Genomic DNA, 26,101 nt, shown 5'->3' on the forward strand with positions numbered 1-26,101 from the left:
TTGGACCGAACCTAAATTTAGCGCGCAGGAAGTAAACAACCCGACCCCTGCTTGGTTACAAGAGTCGTTTCCGGCGTGTCGTAAGCAGACGACATTTCCGCGGCGAGCTCTGAAGCGAGAGGTCGTTTCCGATGTTTGTATTCCATGCGGATTGAGCTATGAATGGATGCAGTGATCGATATGACTCATGTGGTTGTGAATGTAATTGATTGCTGATGTTGATTTGGAACTGAATATTCTGTCTGAGTAAGCCTCGTCGATTTGTCACACGCAGGGCGACTGAAAAAGGATTGGTTTAATTGATCTGCATGTGTGAGATTGAAAAAGAGAATAAAATTAAACAGGCCAAAATTAAAATTGAGGAGGAAAAAAAGCGACACTGATGCCGATATACCTCAAGAACAAAGTTGATGTAAAATATGCATTAAAACAAGACACAAACAAAAACACCAGAGAAACGATGACATCTTACTGCAAATCAAACCCCCCCCCCCCCCCAAAAAAAAAAAAAGTTTGTTAAATAAAATAAAAAAATAAAAAATGCACAACGGCAAGAACAACCAAACAACAACAACAACAACACAAAAAACAAACAAACAAACAACAGCAACACCAGTGCAACACACAAACAAAACAAGAAAATCGCAAACAAACTTTACCAAAACAATTTCTTTTTACATTTATTTGTGTACGTGAGATAATGATAAAACTGTTTTCTTTCATTGATAGAAACAAAACAACTTGTAATTGTGACAACTACCAAGACAAAATGTAAGCCATTCAGTGTTTTCAAAATTAAGTGGCAATTTCAAGCCGAAATTTGATCAACAAATCAATAATTACTTGATCAGTCATGAAGATATCAACCTTAAATGGCAATTCCATGGTGCCGATGGACTCAGTCAAACTGCTTGATAATAATTTCAAGTAATTAATTTGATTGTACGATATCGCTATTTGTCCCCGCATTGAGCATGGACATCACTAGCAAGAAAAGAATTTTTTTTTTTAATAATAATTGGGGCATCAGAATCTGTACACGAAATGGTAAAAGAATGATGATCACGGAGAGATATCAAACACAACAGATACACTGGCTCTTCTACATGTACTACAGTCCCATACCCCGCACACCCCTCCCCTCCCTCCCCCAGGCGAGAGTTATCGAGGGTCAATAAGTCATCAACAGTTATCTCCCTGCCCTTGACGTCACCGTCACTAGAGTGACGTTTGAAAATGGCTTCCTTCGCTTGAGAACAACAGTACGCAAAAGCGTAACTTCATTTTATTTTCGGATTGAAATAGGTAAATGGTGTGCTTTTGATCACTCGGATATTTGGAACCTTATTCATTCATATTTTGTTGCCTTTCAAAGAGAGCCGAAAAATAGCGAGAATCGTGTGAAAGAAATCATGCGTTTTCCGGGTATGGGGTAGCACTTGGCTCGTTCGAGTCGTTGGCAATGGCATAGTGCCAGGGCTTCCCGCCATCTTTTATCTTCTTTATTTATTCTCGTCGAAACAAAACAAATCTTGTGCATTTTCATATGGAAGGCCCGATTTGTGTTAGCTGATAACTGCTGCCAATGATTTACAAAGTGATCTTTTGGGGGGTGACAATTATAGCAGTAATAGCATTAGGTTGATCAACATTGTTGACAAGAAGTATTAATTGTTTTTGTTCCATGGTTGGGTTATCATGTCAAACGACTGTCCCCGGTCCTTCGGATTTGCTTTTTGATTGATTCATTCATTCACAGGGCCGGACCACAGGCGAAGGTGTCGTCCACTGGACTACTACTATCACAGAAAGACTACAAGGTACGTCACTCACCTTCGAGTCTTCTGTGTTCTTGGAGTCGCTTCCTGGGGAAAAATATTGTTCAAGACGGCTTGCCTCTTCCTACAGTCTGTGTAAGGTCAAATAAATACAGTTGAATGATTGTTTGAACTATATGCACCTTTAGTTTTCAGCTTCCGTTCGCTGCAGGTTGTTTTTAACCATCATTTGGACGAATCTTCGTTTGCGAGCCGCTAATATCCACACCTCGTCTAATTATGCATCCGCACCGAATATGCATACCAGCGCTCATTGGTCTAAAACATATGTAAATATTGTGCGGCAAAGGGAAGCTACCCACGGGAGTTTTCACTTTCGGTATCAGTGAAGAACCGTTTGCCACTTCATTCAAAATGAGGAAAACGTTTCAGTCGACCAATGAAAATAATCATCGAATATCCTCTTATTAACCAATGAGCGCTGGTATGCATATTCGGTGCGGATGCATAATTAGACGAGGTGTGGATATTAGCGGCTCGCAAACGAAGATTCGTCCAAATGATGGTTAAAAACAACCTGCAGCGAACGGAAGCTGAAAACTAAAGGTGCATATAGTTCAAACAATCATTCAACTGTATTTATTTGACCTTACACAGACTGTAGGAAGAGGCAAGCCGTCTTGAACAATATTTTTCCCCAGGAAGCGACTCCAAGAACACAGAAGACTCGAAGGTGAGTGACGTACCTTGTAGTCTTTCTGTGATAGTAGTAGTCCAGTGGACGACACCTTCGCCTGTGGCCAGACCAAATGAGTTGTAAGGGGGGGGTTCCTCCTTTTGGGGGGGGGGGGGGGGGCAAATCAGCGAAGTGGCGAAGCTGCAGGCGCGCGAACTAGGGGGGTCCGGGGGCATGCTCCCCCGGAAAATGTTTGAAAAACGGTTAAAATCTGTGCAATCTGGTGCATTCTGGGCCTTGTTTTGAGGGTTAAGAGCAGCATTGTTTTGGTGCTAACACTAGTAAAAAAAAAAACCACTCAAAGCAAGGTACATGCTTATTCCAGGGGTGGGGTTCCGGAACCCCTGGAACCCCCCCCTGGGTCCGGCCCTGAATTCACTGAAGTGTTGTTGGTATGTATGGGTGAATTTTTTTCCAATGCTTTTTTACCTAACATGTGATGATGTATAGTGAGTTTTGTACTTGTGTGATGTATTTAATGACCACATTAGTTTAATGTTATAAATATAATGGTGCTCTTTCATCTCTAGGAGGACGACTTCCAACATGGAAGAAACTAAAGAGTCAACAAGTGTGACTGTGCACACATCAGTAAGTAATTGAAGACTTAAACAGCTTTGTGTTTAAAATTAAATCCAGTGTGGTGGTTTTTTTTTTAAATTTTTTAGTTTGTTGGTGTTTATGGGTTTTTTTATACTTTAAAACAATGCAATTATACATGCAGGTTTGTCAATTAATAATATTACCAGCTAGTTTCTGGAGAATAAGATGAGAGAAAAAATTCTTATTGACCCTTTCGCTGCCAATCAAAACTTGCGTATGTGCATTCCTGACTGCCAGGGAATATTGGAGTTCAGGGTGTAATAATTCACAAAAAATTCTAGCTCCAAACTGGCAGTAGTTAGGTAAGTAAAACCTATGTTATTTTTAAGGGAAATTGAACCAAGAATCTGTTTTTAGTGTCTAATCATGGAAATAATAATTAGTTTAGCTTATAATGATGTTTAAATATGAACTTTTGAAAAATCAGTCCGGCGCATCTTCCGGTGCCTGTGGATCAAACACAGGTGGCTGTTTTGCTTGCTTGAAGAAAGGATTATAATCACTATCATCTACCTGTTTCCAACAGTGATGTTCCGAGGCGTCGGTCATCGGTCATAGACCGATTTAGGTTGTAAAATGACCGATTGCAAACACCTCTGTCCCGTCAAATGTCCGATCCGATCGCGAAGTCAGCGGTCATTGTCCGATAGTATTACGTCTAGAGCGGTCACTGCAAGAAGAATCTGTACAAACTGAAGTATCAAACCCCGTTAAAACGAGTTCGAATCGGGGCCTACTTGAACTTCAATTTTCACTCTCGGTCGAACAATAACACAAGGGACGCAACTCTCGACCGAACAATATTACAAGAGCCACAACTCTCGCTACTTTTGACAGCGACACACTTCCGCCGCCACATTTCTGCAAAGATGCCGCCGAAGAAAAAGGTTTGCGTGGGAAAAGGGCAGACACTTTTTAGTGGCTTTGTTAAAAAAAGGACGACACGGACAGTCAAGTTGCAGACCGTTTTTACCCCGCCATGGAAGTTAAAGAAGGATAGAAAGCTGTTCAAGCTCACTGAAAATGATCACGTGTGACATTCTGAAGAGTGAAGTGTGTGAAAGATCACTTGTCACTTATGACATTAATTCTGAAGCTGTGTGTGTGTGTGTGTGTGTGCGTGTGTGTGTGTGTGTGTGTGTGTGTGTGTGTGTGTGTGTGTGTGTGTGTGTGAAAGATCACTTATGACATTCTGAAGCATGAGTCTGTGTGTGTGAAAGTAACCCTACTGAACACTTGCATTTAAAATAATAAAATAAATTTGGAACTGTTCACTTTTTATTTGCCTTTATTCATATATATTCTGAGTCATCTAAAAAGGTTAGGTGCCATGATTGGTTCGCTTGATCTGAATGTCCTATTGTTTTTTTTGTAGTCAGGACATGATGTCCTATTAGTTTTTTGATTCAGGACATTTTGTCCTGTTGCCCTCCAGTCCTAGGAACATCACTGTTCCAACGAATCGTCCGAAAGAAGATCTCCCCCTTCCCCTGTCAGTATCCATAATCATTTGCACCGCCTGTAGCGTCAGTCCGGCTTTGTTTTTCCCTACTAGGGCCCGGTCGACTGTCACCGTCAGCCATTTTGACGAGTCGAGATTTCTCTCCCCTACCCTGTCGCCAAGGCCGAAAATAGCCTTCAGACGCAAAACCGCGTCACTATTTATGTTTATTCATGAGAATGAGGTATCCTACCAAGCCATTGGCTGCTATTTTTGTGTCAGCAGTGACATAGCATTTCTGGAAAATCCCGGAACGAAGACGGGTAAACCCGTCTTAAGGCGCTGCGGCTGCACAAGCGCATGACGGGTATACCCGTCCTAAGGCAGTCAAGTGGTTAATAATTAATATTACTTTAAACTTGAAAACCAACAGTCACTGATGTCACTGTCAGTTCTTCAATTTAAGTCTGTATGGACATGTCAGGCAGAGCTTTTTGAGGCATTGATGAATCTATTCAGGTGTTTTTGTATTTCTATTTGCAGACGTCAGAAGCAGTCTTCATTGATGCGGAGGAAGCCAGAAAATATGGGGTGGAAATACCCATGGAGGAGGATTTTACCTGGGGTGAGTTCAGTGCAGTCCTACATTTGTAATAGGCAAGCATGGTGAGGTAGCTTGGGTAGCAAGGGTGGAAAGCCATTTTGACGAGTCGAGATTTCTCTCCCCTGCCCTGTCGCCAAGGCCGAAAATAGCCTTCAGACGCAAAACCGCGTCACCATTTATGTTTATTCATGATAACTGATGATGATTACTGTTATTGGTTTTATATGTTTGGTTGGTCTCTTCTTTGGTAGTGCAATAGCGTTAATTATGGATTGTTGTTATCATCATTTACATAAAAACTTATCTGTTAATCCAAACAATGATATAATTACTGTGATGTTCTTAACTACACTTTAACATGGAATGTATGTATGTATGTATGTATGTATGTATGTAGGTATGTATGTGGGTATGTATGTGGGTATGTATGCATGTGTGTTGGTGTGTCGGTGTGTCATGTGTGCAAGAAAAAAGGGTATTGTAGTTTTTTATCATGGGTTTTATGAATTTTCTTCTCTTACTCTTTTATAATTATTAATTAATGACCTATATGTGCTGATGACCAATTTAATTTCCTTTGTTCGATCAATAAAATGTTATGAGTATGAGTATGAGTATGAAGATGTCTAGAGCTGCATGTGCAATGATTTTGCACAAGCTTGGTAAACGTTGAATGTTGTACATACCATTGGTTTATATTAATAGAGTTGTTGATGAACAAGCAACATGATTGCAGTGTTTATGTGCAATGTGTTTTGGTTGTTTTGCTGGACGGGTGCAGTGGCGTGGTGGTAAGACGTCGGCCTCCTAATCGGGAGGTCGTGAGTTCGAATCCCGGTCGCTGCCGCCTGGTGGGTTAAGAGTGGAGATTTTTCCGATCTCCCAGGTCAACTTATGTGCAGACCTACTAGTGACTTTACCCCCTTCGTGTGTACACGCAAGCACAAGGCCAAGTGCGCACGGAAAAGATCCTGTAATCCATGTCAGAGTTCGGTGGGTTATAGAAACACGAAAATACCCAGCATGCCTCCCCCGAAATCGGCGTATGCTGCCTGAATGGCGGGGTAAAAACGGCCATACACGTAAAAATCCACTCGTGCTAAAAACATGTGTGAACATGGGAGTGTCAGCCCATGAACGAAGAAGAAGGTTGTTTTGCTGCACGCTCCAGCTAGAATTGCTCTGTGACATTGCTTTACTTGCAAAAAACTATAAGCCGTCTTGTCTTTGACATTGCTTTACTTGCAAAAACTATAAGCCGCCTTGTCTTTGACATTGCTTTACTTGCAAAAACTATAAGCCGTCTTGTCTTTGACATTGCTTTACTTGCAAAAACTATAAGCCGCCTTGTCTTTGACATTGCTTTACTTGCAAAAACTATAAGCCGTCTTGTCTTTGACATTGCTTTACTTGCAAAAACTATAAGCCGCCTTGTCTTTGACATTGCTTTACTTGCAAAAACTATAAGCCGCCTTGTCTTTGACATTGCTTTACTTGCAAAAACTATAAGCCGTCTTGTCTTTGACATTGCTTTACTTGCAAAAACTATAAGCCGTCTTGTCTTTTACAAAAGTCTAGCTGTCAGGATCTGCTTTGCGGATTATCTCAGACTTTGATCATTAGTCAAATCAAAACAAAAAGAAAAGGTTTGTTAAAACAGGTCTTCTTCTTCTTCTTCTTTGTTCGTGGGCTGAAACTCCCACGTACACTCGTGTTTTTTGCACGAGTGGAATTTTACGTGTATGACCGTTTTTTACTCCGCCATTTAGGCAGCCCTACGCCGTTTTCGGAGGAAGCATGCTGGGTATTTTCGTGTTTCTATAACCCACCGAACTCTGACATGGATTACAGGATCTTTTTCGTGCGGACTTGGTCTTGTGCTTGCGTGTACACACGGGGGTGTTCGGACACCGAGGAGAGTTTGCACACAAAGTTGACTCTGAGAAATAAATCTCTCGCCGAACGTGGGGACGAACTCACGCTGACAGCGGCCAACTGGATACAAATCCAGCGCGCTACCGACTGAGCTACATTCCCGCCCCAAAACAGGTCTAAGAACTTAAGGTTAAAATGGATGGAAAAGTAGAACTGATCTATGACTGTATGCGTAAGTGAGTTGCTTTTAATCTCAGTCTTCACTCTGGTATAATGTGAGAAAGATCGCAAAGATTTAAGGCCGATTAAGTTTGCCAGTGCAGGAAGATTACTGTGTCTTTGTGATGACCGGCCGTATAACATCATTTTAGCCTTTCTTTTTTCAGAACATATTTGCTTTGAGTTTGATAAAGTATTTAAAATAAAAAGTTATTTTTTGAATTAGCAAAATACTTCAGTCTTTTCTTTAATCATGTGTAACATGGCACCAAATGTTTCAGCGTGAAGTTGTATATTTTTTCTTTCATTCTCTCTCTCTTCCTTTCTGTTTTGTTTCTTTCTGCATCCATAGATCTAGATGTTTCTTTCTTCATCCATAGATCTATGTTTCTTTCTTCATCCATAGATCTATGTTTCTTTCTTCATCCATAGATCTATGTTTCTTTCTTCATCCATAGATCTATGTTTCTTTCTTCATCCATAGATCTATGTTTCTTTCTTCATCCATAGATCTATGTTTCTTTCTTCATCCATAGATCTATGTTTCTTTCTTCATCCATAGATCTATGTTTCTTTCTTCATCCATAGATCTATGTTTCTTTCTTCATCCATAGATCTATGTTTCTTTCTTCATCCATAGATCTATGTTTCTTTCTTCATCCATAGATCTATGTTTCTTTCTTCATCCATAGATCTATGTTTCTTTCTTCATCCATAGATCTAGATGTTTTTTTCTTCTTAAATCCCTAACTCGTAGCGTTCATAATTTATGAAGCGTCTGACCTTTCATCCAAAAACAGTTGTAATAGTGGACAGGGGTCATTTATCACAGGGTCATTTATCACAGGGTCATTTATCACAGGGTCATTTATGAATGTGTGCTATGTAACAGAGCCTCCCAAAAGAGAGGAAGACCTCCCAGACCTTCAGAACCTTCTGCAGACACTGGAGGAAGGTGACACTGACCTTGAAACTCGTCGCCAGCCACCATCACTCTTCGCAAGGCCTGAACATGTCCCCAACTATGAGAGGATCTCTGGTGTGTAGCTTTTCATGTATTGATTTGTTGTTTGGCAAAGCGTAACATTCCAAAGTTCTGTAATGATAAAAGGATGTTTGTCATAATTGAATAGTATGATTAACACACTAATTGAGTTTTTTTATAAAAATTTAAAAAAAAGACCAAGCCTCTAGGGTGTACGTATAAGTTTCATAAGAATATCAATAGAATCATAAACAACATTAACAACAACAGCTCTGATAAGCAAAGGGAAGTAAGCACTCTTAATGCATACAATATGTGTAATAGAGTAAGTGTGAGATTTGGAACCTGTCTCCTGGCTCCTGAGAGAATAACAAGCATTGGAATGAACAAGTGACTTTCATCCATCAACAACAACGGTGTAATATCCTTTATAACCACAGAGCTTCGGCTGGAGATGGAACAAGAAGAACTTGCCGCCTACCTGTCAGAGTTTGAACGTGACGTTCAAGAGGATGTGGTCATGCTCGGGAGCATCTCCCTGGAAGAGGTCCAGGAGGAGGAACGACGTCTGCGAGATGAGCACATCACGTACCTCGAGCAGGAAGCCGTTACTAAGCGGCAGCGCGAGCAACTCCTATTGCAGCGGGAGGAGGAGGTGAAACAGAGAGTGGCGCTGTACGTGCGGCAGCGACGCAAGGAGATCGCTGAACGAGAGGTGGGTCAAGACTCAAAGTTTTTACTGTCCTTATATAATAAAAACAAGGAAAATTGCCTCGCAGTGTCAGGCGCTTTAAAACAAAAAATACATCTTATTTACTAACAGTTCAGAATTACACAAAAAACATCCAAGACTTTCTAAGCAATCATGCTCTCGGAAACAGACATACACACTTGCTCACACAGGCAACCACGCACTTGTGCACACACATGCATGTCAAGTACAAGTGTTGAGTTACTTGTGATTCGTACTGAAAACAGACTTAAACAAGTCGCGTAAGGCAAAATTACTATTTTTAGTCAAGCTATGGAACTCACAGAATGAAACTGAACGTAGTCCGCTGCTAGTGCAAAAGGCAGTGAAAGTCATGAGCCTGTTTGGCGCGGTAGCGGTTGCGCTGTGCTTCATAGCACGCTTTTCTGTACCTCTCTTCGTTTTAACTTTCTGAGCGTGTTTTTAATCCAAACATATCATATCTATATGTTTTTGGAATCAGGAACCGACAAGGAATAAGATGAAATAGCTGTTGTGCTTTGAAATGACATGAATCTTGTACTTGTTTGAGCTGTTGGTTATTATGTATGCTCGTGGTTATTATGTATGCTCATTTTTAATCTTAACTTTTTCTGTCGTGAAACTAAATCATCTTATCTTTGTTCCAGGAGTTGCTGAAACAGCGAGAGAAACTCCTGATGGAAAGGCTGCATCGAGGATTTCGCAAGGCAGAGAGTCAGCTCACTGCTGCCCTTGAAGACAGAAAGGGAGAGGTCAAGGTCAGTAACCTTTGCCCTTTGTTACACAACTCTGTTTACGAATTTAAAAACAAAAACGAAATCTTAGACTTTGTATGACGACAAGATAAGTTATGGATTTTATGTAAGATAAATGTAAGGATTGAAACATCTCTCGCCATGTTTAGAAAAAGCTCAAATGCAAACTTAAAAAATGTATCATGTGAAAGCTTTTTTTTCCCCTGTTGTTACGTCCTTTTTAGAGGCATTTAGCATAATTGAATCTCTGAAGTATGCCGTAAAAGCTGCTTTAATGTTGCAGACCTTTTACGGTGACCTGATGACCTCTGAAGGTCAGTACGGAGGGTCACGAGGTCGGAGGTGGAAGGTGGATTGGGACAAGACTCCCCAGCCCATCCAGGTCAAACTGAAATGTCTGCGAGGAATCAAGGACAAAGTGCCAGGTCAGACTTTTTTTCTTCTTTTTTTCTGTTATGCTTTGTAATTATATCCTCATGTTTCTTTTCCTTCATTCCTATGTCCTATAAGTAGTGTTGATCGCATTTATTCTTGAATGCTACGAAAGTTCATATACTTCAACTTTTCAATTTCTCAAAGGCATTGACCTGCATTTAGGATCATTAAGTCTCTTTCTTTTTCATCACTTGGGCACCTACGTGGTTTTTTTCAGTTTCTTGATTTTTCCGATCTCCCAGGTCGTCTAGCTCAGACCTAGCTGCTAGTCACAAGACCAAGTGAGCGCGGAAAAGATCCTGTAATCCAACTGTCAAGAGTTTGGTGGGTTATAGAAGCATGAAAATACCAAGCATGTATCCCCCGAAAGCATATGGCTGCCTAAATGGCAGGGTAAAAACGGTCATACACATAAAAACCGTTGGAGTTTCAGCCAATGAACGACGAAGAAGAACACGTTTAATAACAGTTTCTTTTTTGTTTTGTTTTATGTTTAGGTGGACGCTATGTTCTGATCGCTTCCCTGTACAACCGACTGGGAGGTCATGTGATGCGCTGGTCCAAGCTGAAGGGACAGCAGTGGGGAGGGGCAACCCTGCCGCTCTTCCATGAGGGCAACTTTCACAACGTCGAGCTAAAGGTGTGTGTGGGAATAAGGCCCCCCCCCCCCCCCCCCCCAAAAAAAAAAAGTTTGCTTCTCGGTGACAAGGCCAAGTAAACTAGGGTTGCTAGGTCAATTGCTTTCTTTAAATTTTTATTTTTTTATTTGATTGAAGTTTTTGTTTTGTTAACACAGGCACATATGGCTTTTGTTATTGGCTGGAAATTGTGCAAGCTGTGTCCCTTTGATGTCGGAGAAGAGTAACTTACCTTGTAAATTTTGGTTATAAGTTTGATTTGTTTCATTTTGAAAAAAACAAAAAAATTAAGGGTCAAAGCAAAAGTGAGGATCACGACACAAAAAAATAGGGTCGGTCGGGTTATTGGAAATATTAAGTTTTTCTTTTTTGGCCCAAGTCAAGGCAGTTAGGCAACTCTACTCTAAGGCAGAAGAATTATGCTAGTTTTTCATGTGACTTCTGCGTCCCCGTTTCACATGTAATAGATGAGATTGAGAGTGATGGAATGGACTCCCGATCTGCTGCAAAACTGCCTAACTATGAGTTATGCACATTTTATATTATGATCTTGATGTTCTCCGTCACAATTGTTCTCCTTTCCAACTGCAGATGGACCAGAGTGTGTTCACAGTGCTACCAGCCCAGGCATCGTTACGTCCAGGCATGGTGTTGGCCTTTGAACTCTTCCTGCTGCGAGGTTCAGTGGTCAGTACTGACCGCGTGGTGGCCTGGGGCGTCTTCCCCATCTGTGACGGCCAGTTTGACATCGTGGAGGGAAAGTGAGTGAAAAATCTTGGTGGCAAGTGTGCAGGTTATCGACAGCTTGAGTTTGGTCAAGTTGATTGGAGAGACTTGGGGCTTGTCAGCAGAACCTAAGTGAGCGTGCAAAACGTCATCTCTCAGGCCCATTGATTATGTGTGGACTATGTAAATAACTATTGGTCTGTAGAATGGCCGAAGGTTTATTGAAAGCTTGAGTGTGTGTGCGGACAAGCCTGCATGCTTGTGCGTGTGTAAATGTGGTTGTCGGTATCCATGCGTGATTGCAAAGAATGTTATGGATCTTTTTAGTGGAATTTTAAACTGTTAGTGATTGAGATGTTATTTATGTTTTAAACCACCTGACACTGCGAGGCAATTTTCCTTGTTTTTATAAGGACATTAACCCCTTGACTGCCTTATGACGGGTATATCCGTCATGTGCCTGTGCAGCCGCAGCGCCTACGTGACTGACGGGTAAACCTGTCATCTCAGGCTATTTTCGGCCTTGGCGGCAGGGAAGGGGAGAGAAAGCTCGACTCGTCAAAATGGCTAACGGTGACAGTCGACCGGGCCCTAGTAGGGAAAAACAAAGACGGACTGACGCTACAGGCGGTGCAAATGATTATGGATACTGACAGGGGAAGGGGGAGATCTTCTTTCGGACGATTTGTTGGAAACAGGTAGATGACAGTGATTATGATCCTTTCTTCAAGCAAGCAAAACAGCCACCTGTGTTTGATCCACAGGCACCGGAAGATGCGCCGGACCGATTTTTCAAAAGTTCATATTTGAACATCATTATAAGCCAAACTAATTATTATTTCCATGTTTAGACACTAAAAACTCAACTCAACTCAACTCAACTCAACTCAAATTTTATTGGCTTCAATTTTCACATAGAAGAATTTGTCTTGCGCTTGGGATTAAGACATAGGCAGAAAGTAAGAGTATAACATATAAAAACAGCATTCATATCACATTTCATGTATCACACACAGTAATCACTAGTATAGGCCTAGGCCTACAGATATCACATTTGTCCCTGTATCACACATGCAGATAAATAGTATCACATTTCCACGTATCACACACAATATATACATTACATAACATACAGCAAGTTCCATCTCCCGCGCCCCCCTTGGTTCAATTTCCTTTAAAAATAACATAGGTTTTACTTACCTACCTACTGCCAGTTTGGAGCTAGAATTTTTTGTGAATTATTACACCCCGAACTCCAAAATTCCCTGGCAATCAGGAATGCACATAAGTAAGTTTTGATTGGCAGCGAAAGGGTTAAAATCTTTGAGTCTTGAGTCTTGATGTAGCCAGAGTTTGGTCAAGTTGATAGGAGAGACTTGGGGTTTGTCAGCAGAACCTAAGTGAGCATGCTAAACCTCATCTCTCGATCGGGCCCTCTGATATTATGTGCAGATTATGTAAAGATGTATTGGTCTGTAGAATGTTTACAGGTTGAGGCCAAAAAAATAAAATGGTTGTTTCTGATGACAAGGCCTACAAATTGGGGTCGGTAGGTCGGTTACTTTTTGTATTCACACAGGCGCATGTGGCTTTTTTTGGTCGGAAATTGTGCAAGCTGTGTTCCCTGGATGTTCGAGAAGAATAGCTTTTCTTGTAAAGTCTGCAAAATTGAGTTTTCGCATTATTGTTTTTAAAAAAAATTATTTTGAAGAGTCAAAAAAGGTCTACTGTCGCGAGGAAAAGCTAGGGTCTGTCAGGGAATCAGAAACATTGAAAAAAATGTCTTGGCCTAAAGATGCTAAATACAATTTTTGTCCACGCTACAGGTACAAGGTCCCAATGCTGCGTGGTCCCATGGACACCAACATCGACAAGCACGAGAAGCTTGAGGAGCTGATGGCGTCTGATCTTGACCACTGGTTGTGCAACCTCTACTTTGAGGTGGTCAAACTGCCAAGGTAACAATTGGTTGTGTGTGTGTGTGTGTGCATACGTGTGTGTGTTATTGTGCAGCTTCGCCTCCCACCCCCCATCCACCGACCATCTCTGTTGTGTAGTACTAGTAGCACGTGTGTTTGTGTGTTTTAATGTTTTAGAATGGGAGATGTTCACACGCAGTCCATAGAAAAAGCCAGTGAGCACAAATAGCTAGATGTATTATCCCGTCAGAGAGCTTGTTTAAAAAAAAACTGTTGGAAGGATGGTAGAAAAGCAGTTTGAAGTCACACAGTTAATTGCAGTGTAGACTTAATAATTGATTATAGCTAAAGCTGGAGCTTAAAAAAACTACCATTAGGCGATGAAAGAAGGTCACCGTTGTGCCTGGAAACATCAACAATCTTATTTTGTTGTTGCAGATACTACGCAGCCCAGAAGGAGTATGAAGTGGAGCTGCAGTTCACGTCAGGACTGACCGGCCACCCTGACCGTGTGAAGACGGGTTGGGAGGACAACAGAGACGGAGAGGATCCTGTCCCTGGGTCAGCGTCTGACCTCAGCTCTGAGCCTGGCCTGAGTCAAGCGTGAGTTTTGTTTGTGTGTGTGTGTGTGTGTTTCGGATGAGACGAAAAACCGAGGTCCCTTCGTGTACACTACATCGGGGTGTGCACGTTAAAGATCCCACGATTGACAAAAGGGTATTTCCTGGCAAAATTGTATAGGCATAGATAAAAATGTCCACCAAAATACCCGTGTGACTTGGAATAATAGGCTGTGAAAAGTAGGACATGCGCCGAAATGGCTGCGATCTGCTGGCCGATGTGAATGCGTGATGTATTGTGTAAAAAAAATCCATCTCACACGGCATAAATAAATCCCTGCGCCTTGAATATGTGCGCAATATAAATTGCATAAAATAAAAAATTAAAATAAATAAATAAATAAATCCCTGCGCTTAGAACTGTACCCACGGAATATGCGCGATACTCTGTGAATATGGGTCATAAAACGTTATCCACACTGGCACAGCAGACACTCTCTATTGGCCATTGTGTTTCTGCTTTCTAAATAAACTTTTTTTTAATGTACATTATTCTTGCAGCGGTCTAGTATTGTGAACTCTGGACTTGCAGCTTTGGTCAGGTTTGGATGAGATGATAGTAGATGTCAGAAGGATAACGTAGGTTGAATGTATTCATGCAATATTTTATACTGTTACAGGTTGTCTCAGGTTAGCTTGACCAGCGCTGGGGACAGTGGTCACGTCAGTCACCGCTCAACCAGATCCGCCAAGTCTATCGACAGCAAGGTAATCAACGTTGTTCCTTGTCGTTTCAGGTGTTTTGTGTAGAGAAGTTTATAGGCCTGCTGTCGTAGATGAGAGTTAAAAATCTCTTGTACCGAGCAACCATGCTGATGCAAGCTGCATGGTGATCGTGTTCTTGTTATGGTAAAGATTAGATTCAGCTAGCTATCAAATAGAATGCCAGACTCTTTATCAGGAATAACCTGATGAAGGGAGCTTGCATGCACGTTTTCACATTTGTTCAAATATTGCCATAGACATTGTTAAATATAAGATTAATATGATTTTTCACCAAATGCGTTTATTTGCAAACCTTTGCCACTCTTGATCATGCACATAGTACCAGTTAATTGGGACTTTGTCAATCGTTGCGAATGTCATATGTATTTATGTGTTTATTTTTTGTCTTGAACAGAGGGGCAAGTCGATCTTTGCATATGTCATATGCATTCATGTGGTGTATTTTTGTCTTGTACAGAGGGGCAAGTCGATCTTTGCGTATGTCATATGCATTCATGTGGTGTATTTTTGTCTTGAACAGAGGGGCAAGTCGATCTTTGCGTATGTCATATGCATTCATGTGGTGTATTTTTGTCTTGTACAGAGGGGCAAGTCGATCTTTGCATATGTCATATGCATTCATGTGGTGTATTTTTGTCTTGTACAGAGGGGCAAGTCGATCTTTGCGTATGTCATATGCATTCATGTGGTGTATTTTTGTCTTGTACAGAGGGGCAAGTCGATCTTTGCGTATGTCATATGCATTCATGTGGTGTATTTTTGTCTTGAACAGAGGGGCAAGTCGATCTTTGCGTATGTCATATGCATTCATGTGGTGTATTTTTGTCTTGAACAGAGGGGCAAGTCGATCTTTGCGTATGTCATATGCATTCATGTGGTGTATTTTTGTCTTGTGCAGAGGGGCAAGTTTGCAGGGACAACCATCTTGTCAAGAGTGATCAACCGCGACAAACGCAAACTGAAATTTGACGAGAGTTCGGACGAGGAAGAGGAGGAAACCCACGTCGACCCTCAGGACATTTACGCCATGCGCAAGGAGCGAGACTTCAAGCCTGTGCCTGGGATGGACGGCATGTTCTACAAGGTAGGGCTCACATTTCAAAGATCTAAACAACAAGATGACAGTGGGTGAAAACAAAGTTGAAAAACTAAAAAAATCGGTACTCACCAACACGAAGACAGCACAGACAAAGACAAAGTCGAATTTTCGCCTATGGAGGCTTCTTTGGGACAACGAATACACAGGAAAGCAAAAACAAAAGCAGCACAAAGCCAAAAAGATTTCAAAGAGTTTGTGCAGTGTATGCTGTTTGTTTTGGGGTTTTTCGGCGTTTTTCCTCTCTTGTGAAATTGTTGACTTGATAGCCTGTTGCTAATTGTGCAAATTTATACATTTTTATCCAATCTGATCTTCTCTAATAAAAACACCTAAACAGTATATTCCCCAATATCCCCCTGTCTGAATGGCGAGGTAAAAACTGTGTGAGTTTCAGCCCATTAACGAGGAAGAAAAAGAGAAGCGAATAAATGAATGAAGTCTTCATCAAACAGGAGATGACACCTTGAGAAAGTAAGATTTTGTACAGCTATCAGGGGCAGGGATGTAGCTCAGTCGGTAGCGCGCTGGATTTGTATCCAGTTGGCCGCTGTCAGCGTGAGTTCGTCCCCACGTTCGGCGAGAGATTTATTTCTCAGAGTCAACTTTGTGTGCAGACTCTCCTCGGTGTCCGAACACCCCCGTGTGTACACGCAAGCACAAGACCAAGTGCGCACGAAAAAGATCCTGTAATCCATGTCAGAGTTCGGTGGGTTATAGAAACACGAAAATACCCAGCATGCTTCCTCCGAAAACGGCGTATGGCTGCCTAAATGGCGGGGTAAAAAACGGTCATACACGTAAAATTCCACTCGTGCAAAAAACACGAGTGTACGTGGTAGTTTCAGCCCACGAACGCAGAAGAAGAAGAAGAAGAAGAAGTACAGCTATCGACTTTGAATCTTTTGAAGAATAAGGAGAATTAGACAATATTTTCCTCAACAAACTCCAATAAAACATTAACTCACTGGGGTTTTTTTTGTAAAGAAAAAAATAAACTGCCCTGCATGTTTAATTTCAAGTTTGTCATGCTGGAGTTCAACAGGAATTTTTTTTTTTACATTTCTCAAAATCCCTTGCCTTTAATGCTTACATTCTGTTTTACTGTGTTTTAACAGAAATACCTGAACAACGAAGTGGATGCGTTCTACAGTTCAACAGGAATTTTATTTTTTTTAAATTCTTAAAATCCTTCGCCTTTTATGCCAACATTCTGTAATTACTTTGTTTGCACAGAAATACCTGAACAACCAAATGGATGGGTACTACAGTTCAACAGGATTTTTATTATTTTTGATTCTTAAAATCCTTTGACTTTTGTGCTAACATTGTGTTTTTCTGTGTTCGAACAGAAATACCTGAACAACCCAGCGGACGCCTACTACAAGCGGATGTTCACCATGCTGCCACGTACCAGCCTGCTGGCGCCGGAGAAGAAACACCGCAAGCTGACCCATCTGGAGGAGCTGGAACAACACTCCTTCAGTGTCCAGTGAGTTTAGACACTTAGATAAAGATTAAAGAGTACAAATAAAAATTATGAAAAAAAATATGAGTGTTAGTTAAGCGACCACAAATTGTTAAGTACAGTGGAACCCCCCTTTTAAGACCTCCTAAATTCTGAAAAAATCAGGTCTTAAAAAGGAGGGAGTCTTAAAATGGGGGTAAAATTACAGAGGTTAGGAACAGAAAACCTGAAAAATCATGGTTTTAAAAAGAAAGAAGTCTTATATTAAGGGTCTTAAAAGGGGCGTTTCACTGTATTCAGGCACGGTACATCTCCTCAATTTCACGTAAATCGGCAAAAGTGAAAATATCAACCAATGGTTAAAAAAAAGGTTTGACGAAGTCGAGAGACAGAAAGGTTCTGGCTTGGTTCAGTTTTCAACACTAGCCAAGCACAATGCCCCAAGTATACTAGATGTGTATTTTTTCCACGCATGTGCAAGTTTATGTTATGGCACTCTTAAACAGGGGTTAACATCACGCATGATAAGACTTTCCATCGGCAAGCTGATAAATATGTCTGTAGTAACAGCAATAAGTACATCATTCCATGTCACAACCTTTGGTTTCCATGTTACTTCTTCTTCTTCTTCTGCGTTCGTGGGCTGAAACTCCCTCGTACACTCGTGTTTTTGCACGAGTGGAAATTTACGTGTATGACCGTTTTTACCCCGCCATTTAGGCAGCCATACGCCGCTTTCGGAGGAAGCATGCTGGGTATTTTCGTGTTTCTATAACCCACCGAACTCTGACATGGATTACAGGATCTTTTCCGTGCGCACTTGGTCTTGTGCTTGCGTGTACACACGAAGGGGGTTAAGTCACTAGCAGGTCTGCACATAAGTTGACCTGGGAGATCGGAAAAATCTCCACTCTTAACCCACCAGGCGGCAGCGACCGGGATTCGAACTCACGACCTCCCGATTAGGAGGCCGACGTCTTACCACCGCGCCACCGCGCCCGTCGTTTCCATGTTACGAAGTTGACGTATTTTAAAACCCTTGTAATTTACTGAACGTAGACAACCAAAATGTGCAAGCATTTCTATTTTTGTATCTGCAGGCCAAGAATATATATGGAACCAGTTCTTATTAATGAAATCAATTTGCATGATTAAAATGTCACAGTAAAGTAAAGAAATGTCAACATCGTAACATGGTTTCCGCTGGTACGCAGCTCTGGAGAATAACCCAGAAAGTCTTAAATCCGTTCCTCGTCACCCACTGATGAAACCTTCTGCCTTCTCTATCACAGGCCTCCGTTCTCAGGCAAAGGTCGACTGGCGCAGAAAGGGCGGGAGAAGCTGAACTACATGGCTCGGCAGTTTCTGGCGGAGGTGGGCCTGTCGCAGTGGCGCAGCAGGGAATTCTGGGGCATGATGCTGATGCTGCTGATCGTGTTCTGGCTCCGTATGTACCTGCACTACGTGGGCCAGTGGCTTTTCCTCAGCGCCATCCACATCCCCATCAACAAGTGAGTGTGTACAGGTGCTAACAGACAGGCGGTTTCACAGGCGTTGTTGAAGAAGGCCACCGCAATACAATGCAACCACCCCTCCCCTCCCCCCCCTCCCCCCCCCCCCCCCCCCCCCAGTAAATCCTCAGTGAAATGTCCTCGCATAAAATTCACACATGCTAAACCGCATAGGAAACATATTTTAGCCTTTCCGATTTATCTTACCGCAGAGACAGCAACAGATTTCCAATCACTTTCAGGGGAAAAAAGAGAAGCAATTACGTCCGTTTGTTGAAAAATATGACGTGACGATGCATTTGATGCTGCAAGTGGTGAATATAGTCTCGAAAATACGATAAATATTCAATACATAATTAATCTCTATCTTCACAGGTTCAACTTCCTACCACACACGGTGGAGCTGAACTATCAGCCGACGCTGCTGGAGACGCGCGAGGAGATAGCGGTGGTCATCCTGGGACCCATCATGAACATCCTGTTCCTGTCCCTGCTGGTGATCTTCGCTTGGATCTGTCCCAAGGTCTGCGGTCTGCTGCCGGACCTCGCCTCCAAGTTCGTCATGGCGTACGGCATCATGGCCTTCTTTGACCCCCTCTTGACCCTCCTCATGGACTGTGCTTTGCAGGTAAGGGGGATTTTTTTTTGTACAGCGGCACCGGCAATGAACGGAGACCCTTAGGAAGAGTCAAAAGTGTCCCTACATGGCAGGTGGCCTGTCATGGCAGGTAATGATAATAACCAAAGGGACACATGAAAGTGTCCTTGCGTGGGAGGTGTCCTTTCATAAGAGGGGCTTTACATTGCAGGTGCCACTGGATGATAAGAGATAGGGGGGAAAGGTAGGTTGGGGGAAAGGTAGGTTGGAGGAAAGGTAGGTTGGAGGAAAGGTAGGTTGGGGGAAAGGTAGGTTGGAGGAAAGGTAGGTTGGAGGAAAGGTAGGTTGGAGGAAAGGTAGGTTGGAGGAAAGGTAAGTTGGAGGAAAGGTAGGTTGGAGGAAAGGTAGGTTGGAGGAAAGGTAGGTTGGAGGAAAGGTAGGTTGGAGGAAAGGTAGGTTGGAGGAAAGGTAGGTTGGAGGAAAGGTAGGTTGGAGGAAAGGTAAGTTGGAGGAAAGGTAGGTTGGAGGAAAGGTAGGTTGGAGGAAAGGTAGGTTGGAGGAAAGGTAAGTTGGAGGAAAGGTAGGTTGGAGGAAAGGTAGGTTGGAGGAAAGGTAGGTTGGAGGAAAGGTAGGTTGGAGGAAAGGTAGGTTGGAGGAAAGGTAGGTTGGAGGGAAGGTAGGTTGGAGGAAAGGTAAGTTGGAGGAAAGGTAGGTTGGAGGAAAGGTAGGTTGGAGGAAGGGGGGAGTGTGGGAAAATGTGTGTATGCTAATTGGTGGGTGTTGAAGAGAAATGATACTTGAGTTTAGGAGTGTTTTGTCATACTGAATGTTTGATGGGTGCTTGTACACACAGCGGAAGGTAGGTAGGATCTCATTGCAGGCAGGTTTCACAGTATTGTGTTCAGCAATTTACTATTTACACACTCAAATTCTACAAAATAAATGTTGGCACACAATTCAAAGAACATGTTTTTCCAACAAAGTGAGTTTGTTACAACTAAAAACAGTAATTTTTTTTATAGTCCTGGTCCTTATTTATATCTAAAAACCAGGCGCAAAGCGGCATACCCTGAAAACGCAAAAAAAGCAATACGGTCATCCTATGCATGCATATAGCTCATATAGCCAAAACCGTTGAAGATAGAAAGACATTTATTGAACAAAAAATATGCCCCACATCATTCTTAACAAGTTTTGTTCTTGTATGTATATCAAAATATTGATTCTCAAATGAATGGTTTGAAAAAATACGACTTCCGGCAGACCTAGACCGTTTTGAAGGGAAAAACCGTCTTTTTTTTCAAACCATTCCTTGGCCATCAATATTTTCATATACATGTAAGACCAAAACGTGTTAAGACTGGTGTTGTGCATCTAGTTTGTTCAATAAATGTCTTTCTATCTTCAATGGTTTTGGCTAGATGAGGTAACAAGAGAAGGATATGGGCATTGGAATTACGTCAACATTTCGAGCATTGTCACAGATGAAACATTTACTGCAGGGTGCTCCTGATTAACAAACCGAGCAAAACTGAAAATTATTGAAGAGAAGACATGTCTGAACAGTTTATAAAGAGACAAGTTTGCAATCATTTGTAAACACCATTATTGTATGGAGGAGTAACTGTTCCCCTACCCCCTAAGAAGGTATTTCTGTCCGTCAACCACGTGAGCGATCGCCACAAATCGAGGCATCACTCGCATTTCAGTTTGGACACACCGGCTGATTGCAAATGCACAGTACGTGTTTCGACACTGAAACGTGACGATTGAGCGTCAAAATAGTTTCTTAAAACAGTCGAAAATGGAGTTAAATGTGACTTCAACACTCAGTGGCGATCGTTAGAGTGGCGATTGTTACTAGACGGACACTAGAAAACCTCAGAAAATGTAATTACTTTGCGATTTTTTTAACTGAAAAACTGTTGCGGTCTTTTTCTGTCGAGCGCGAGCGTCAACGTAAAACAACGTGAGGTCACTTCCTCCCCAAACGGTTAGTTTTTGAATGAAAAGAAAAATGTGGCGATCGTTACATTGTTTAGACGGACAGGATCGCAACTTTGAAACTCGGGTCACCGTGCCTCGATCAAGGGCAAATTGACCTCGGCAACATTATAACTCACTTCAAGGGTGCACAAACTTGTATTTACAGTATACAAAATTAGGTAAACTTGTGTTTTTGTCCTGTGAAATCACAATTAGTTTCGATGCTCTTGATATCGCTATGCGGACGGACAGATCCGAATCCCCATACATTTTTTTTGCGGAGCTAGTATAAGTTAGAATTTGTGTTATGGATATCGATTGTTGTTGAAAAACAATCATTTCAATGTGTTCTGGCACTCTCAACCACAACAGCATTGATACTTGTGCATGTGTGTGTTGGAATTTAGTTCTTTGTTTAGTGATGCTGTGGCAAAAGTAAATTCATCCGTCCGTATTTTGACGATCGCCACCATTCACACGCACATAAATAAACACATTATAAAAAAATTCAACTTTTATTTTCAAAAAAGTATTTAAACAACAACTAGTTTGCATGTTAATACAACAAATACAGCAGATTCTCACAGATATGGATTTAAAAGACTAAGCAAATCTGAGACTATCAAAATGGCCTAATACCATGAAACCTGCCTGCAGTGACATTTTCTGGATTTAGCACTGAGTGGGTGGGCGTCTGCATCTGTAGGAATTTCCAGAGCCACACTTGCCAACAGCATTAACTCGACATCGATAATTTGTAATAAGCCGTAAGACGTTTTTGCTGCATCATAATATGGAATTTTACACCACACAACAATTAAGTTTATAATTGTATCATGGACCAGTACAAGATTTTCTTTCACTGAGAATGTTGACTATTTCTTCATCTCGTATTTTCAGCGCTACCATGACACAGCGGTGGACCCGATAGGAGACTTTGCCAAGCTGTACTGGCACTTCTACCGCTCTCAGGGCTCGGGTCTGGCGGGGGTTTTCATCCCCCTGTTCCTCTACACCTGTACCGCTTTCATTGCCTCCTCCATCCTATACATGTACTTCCTCAGGTAACGTCATGTTCACAAAGATACCTTGCTGTCAATAGACCATTTTTGAAAATTATTTTGTCTGGTTTGTATCGGTTATGGAAGAGTGAATGCATGGGTGTGTCTTAAACTCGCGGACAAGGAGCTTGTGTGCATTTATTTGTCCCCAAAAGAAGCAGGGGTACTCTCTTTTACAATGCATAAAAACCTTGACAAAGTTATTTCAGAACATTGTCTACTATGTATCAAATAAACGTGTTTTGACTGCCCTCTTTTCTGAGTTTCTTTGATTCTGTGGCTTGTGCATCACACTATCTTTCTCTGCTCTTGTTTCTTCAGACTGCACAACAATGGACGCATGCTGGACGTGTTCTGGCGACTGCACGGGGAAGAGGTTCATTTCTTCTTGCCCTACGACCTTGAGATGTCCAACCAGGAGCTGAACCACGTGTGTCGTCACGCCGAGCAGTGGAGGGGGGAGGAGGGGGAGAGGCGCAAAGTGGCCGTTTATGATTACGTCTGGGAGGAGGAAGAGGTGAGAGTCTGTTCTTTATTACATATAGTAGAACCCCCCCATATAAAAAAATCTGAGAAAATCGGGTCTTTAAAATGAGGTAGTCCAAACCAGTCATTTGATGTCACTCCAAAATTTGCTAACGAGTCTGAGATACCACTTCACTCTCTGAGGCCTATGCTTGTTGGGACGTCATCTTTTTCTGATTTGTTTGTCAGGAATGGAATTGAAAAAAATTCAGTGTTGCCGATTCCCCGACCGATCCTATTTTTTCCTCTCGACCCTGCAACTTTTTTTTTTACCCTTCATAACATTTTATTTTTAAATGACAAAACTTTTAGACTTTATAAGGAAAATGTACTCTTCGCCAATGTCTAGGGGGCACAGCTTGCATGACTTCTTGCCAATAAAAAGCCACATGCGCCCGTGTAAATAAAAAACCCATTATTAACTGCCATATACAAATAAAAACAGTAACAGACCTACCAACTCTAATTCTGTTTGTCCTTGTCATCGGAAAAAATCATTTAAAAACATTTTTTGCCTAATCTTATTTATGTTACTTTGACTTTCCAGCTGGACGAAGATGTCTGGGACACGGCCCACGGTGGTCATGTGACAGAGGAGGAGCGGCAGGAGGTTAAGGAGCGACTGCGCAAAGAGGTCACCACCCACGTCTCCATCCACAGCCTTCACCTTGATGGCCTGCGCGACCTTCACCGACACTTCCTGCGGCTCCCTGATGGCGCAGTGGTAGAGGTGAGTGAGATTTGTTTGGTACTTTGGCATTGTAAACGAACAGTTTCTGGGTGGTTTTTTTCAGAATGTTTAATACAATGGCTTGAAGTTTTTGAGGCATGGAAATAAGTTTTATGAGTTTACTACAGGGAGTAGTTGGAAAGATTGTGGGTGAGAAAGGGGGGACAGAGGTTGGTGAGTGAGGATCCAGTATGTCCGTCTTTTTTTTTTTTTTTTTTTTTTTTTTTTTTTTGCCTCAGTTGCATGCAGTCCGCTTCAAGCTGAAAAATAAATGAAAAGAATGAAACCCTAATTTTTTTTTTTTCTTTCTATTTTTTTTTTCTCTTTTTTTTTTTTTTTTTTTCTCTTCCTTTTCTCTTCTTTCTTTCTTTCTCTCTACAGCTGAGCGTCCTTCTTCATTGGCGTTTTATAAATTTATCAATTGTATGTGGTTTTGTACAATGGACAAAATCTTGCATCTTTAATGTTGGTTATTGTTTTACATATGTCTGTGTTTGGGTTGACTTAGGTGTTGTTTGTGGCGGTGTCATGATGGAGTTAACATAGTAACAATCACAATAAGTAAGAGGAAAAGCAAATGTATGTCCGTCTTACAATGCTGAGTAATCGCTCAAAACGGTCTGTTTCGTGTACACTACATTGGAGTGTGCACGATTGACAAAAGGGTCTTTCCTGGCAAAATTGTATATGCATAGATAAAAACTGTCCACCTAAATACCCGTGTGACTTGGAATAATAGGCCGTGAAAAGTAGGATATGCGCCGAAATGGCTGCGATCTGCTGGTCGATGTGAATGCGTGACGTATTGTGTTAAAAAAAATTCCATCTCACACGGCATAAATAGATCCCTGCGCCTTGAGTCCGAGTCTGGAGATACGCGCGCGATATAAGACTTCATATATACTAATGAACTTAGTGATAAGGGGAGGGGCAGAGTGGAATGATCTTGCAAAATAAAACAAACACTGATTGGGTCAAATTCAAAACTTCTTCCCATAATAGGGAAATAATTACCTTTTGGGTGTTCCTAGAGAGGGGAAAGCAAAGCATTTGTACGTAACATTTGATGCTGTCTTTGGTTGTTAAATGATGAGCGGTGTTGGAGGTTTCTTTTGGTGGTGGTGTTGTTGTTGTTTCTTATGTTAGTGTGGTTTGACTTCAGGTGTTTGGAGACATCTCCATCCCCGGCATGGACAAGGACATCAAGAAGGCCTTGGAGAAAGGGTCACGTGACCTGCACAAGTTGTCGGCATCTGCCTCTCACCTCAACAAGGTAGGCTGGAGATGATGATGATGATGAAGATGATGATGATGATGTGCCTCGTGGTGGAGGAGGATAATGATCAGGATGACCATGATGATGATGATGATGATGATGATGATAGGAGAAGGAAGATATTTCTATTACAGTGTCTATTTTGACGCAGTTAACTGTCTGTTGACAAGATGAAATACTGTATTTTGATTACACATATTCACACACAAATTTTCAACAGCAAAATTTAAACCAAACGGAGAGACATTAGGATCTTTACTTGTGGACTTTTACAAATTCACACACAGACTGATCCTATTTGTGAGATAAGAGTTATTTTTCGTAGTTTTGTTTTTAGTGAACTTACATGGTCTAAATGTTCACTGACACCATTCTTTCTCACTGAATAAAACACCTTTTACTTCAAAATTAATTTAATTAATGTGAATTTCGTTTGAAAACCAATAACTACCGTAACCTTTTTTTAACATCAGTAACCGTTTGAATGCCATTGAAACTTGTCCTTATTTGACATTTCAGGTTAGTTACCGCAGCAAGGGAGACAAGATGGGGGACTCTGGCAGAACATCGCCTGTCTCTAGCAGCTCTGGATCCATCCCGAAAAAAGAGGTGTAAAGAATCTGGTTTCCAGATGACCATGATTGAAAACACAGCTCTGCGCATATGAGAAGGGTATTGTGGAGTAGGAGGAAGGGGGCAGCAGTGAGAAGAATTCAAGTTGTTCAGATATTTCCTTATCTTTTCAGCTCCGAGTTAGGTTCAGATCAAGTCCAGAAACCGCTCTGGGTTACAACCACACAAAAAATACACCCAAAAAAAGGATTGATGGACAGAAAATGAAGTGCACACGCACACATGCACGCATGCACTCACACACGTACATACACACACACACACACTCACGCACACACACACACACACACACACACACACACACACACACACACACACTCACACACACACACACACACACACACACACACACACACTCACACACACACACACACACACACACACACTCACACACACACACACACACACACACACACACACACTC

General features: G+C 41.7%; 1 protein-coding gene across 1 annotated transcript; it reads left to right on the top strand.

Annotated features, from left to right (window-relative positions):
• The first annotated feature begins 1,207 nt into the window (after positions 1-1,207).
• Positions 1,208-26,095, top strand: LOC138980337 (uncharacterized). The gene is made up of 21 exons (XM_070353203.1): positions 1,208-1,305; positions 3,045-3,105; positions 5,102-5,183; positions 8,149-8,295; positions 8,682-8,956; positions 9,622-9,732; positions 10,013-10,154; positions 10,662-10,804; positions 11,394-11,563; positions 13,355-13,486; positions 13,886-14,050; positions 14,688-14,775; positions 15,692-15,877; positions 17,242-17,381; positions 18,650-18,868; positions 19,244-19,496; positions 22,353-22,516; positions 22,835-23,030; positions 23,586-23,768; positions 24,931-25,041; positions 25,564-26,095. Exons 2-21 carry the CDS (start codon positions 3,061-3,063, stop codon positions 25,657-25,659), a joined length of 3,048 nt encoding a protein of 1,015 aa, XP_070209304.1. The 5' UTR covers positions 1,208-1,305; positions 3,045-3,060; the 3' UTR covers positions 25,660-26,095.
• The last annotated feature ends 6 nt before the right edge of the window (positions 26,096-26,101 follow it).

Source organism: Littorina saxatilis, linkage group LG11, assembly GCF_037325665.1.
Source record: "Littorina saxatilis isolate snail1 linkage group LG11, US_GU_Lsax_2.0, whole genome shotgun sequence".
NCBI classification, from domain to species: domain Eukaryota; kingdom Metazoa; phylum Mollusca; class Gastropoda; order Littorinimorpha; family Littorinidae; genus Littorina; species Littorina saxatilis.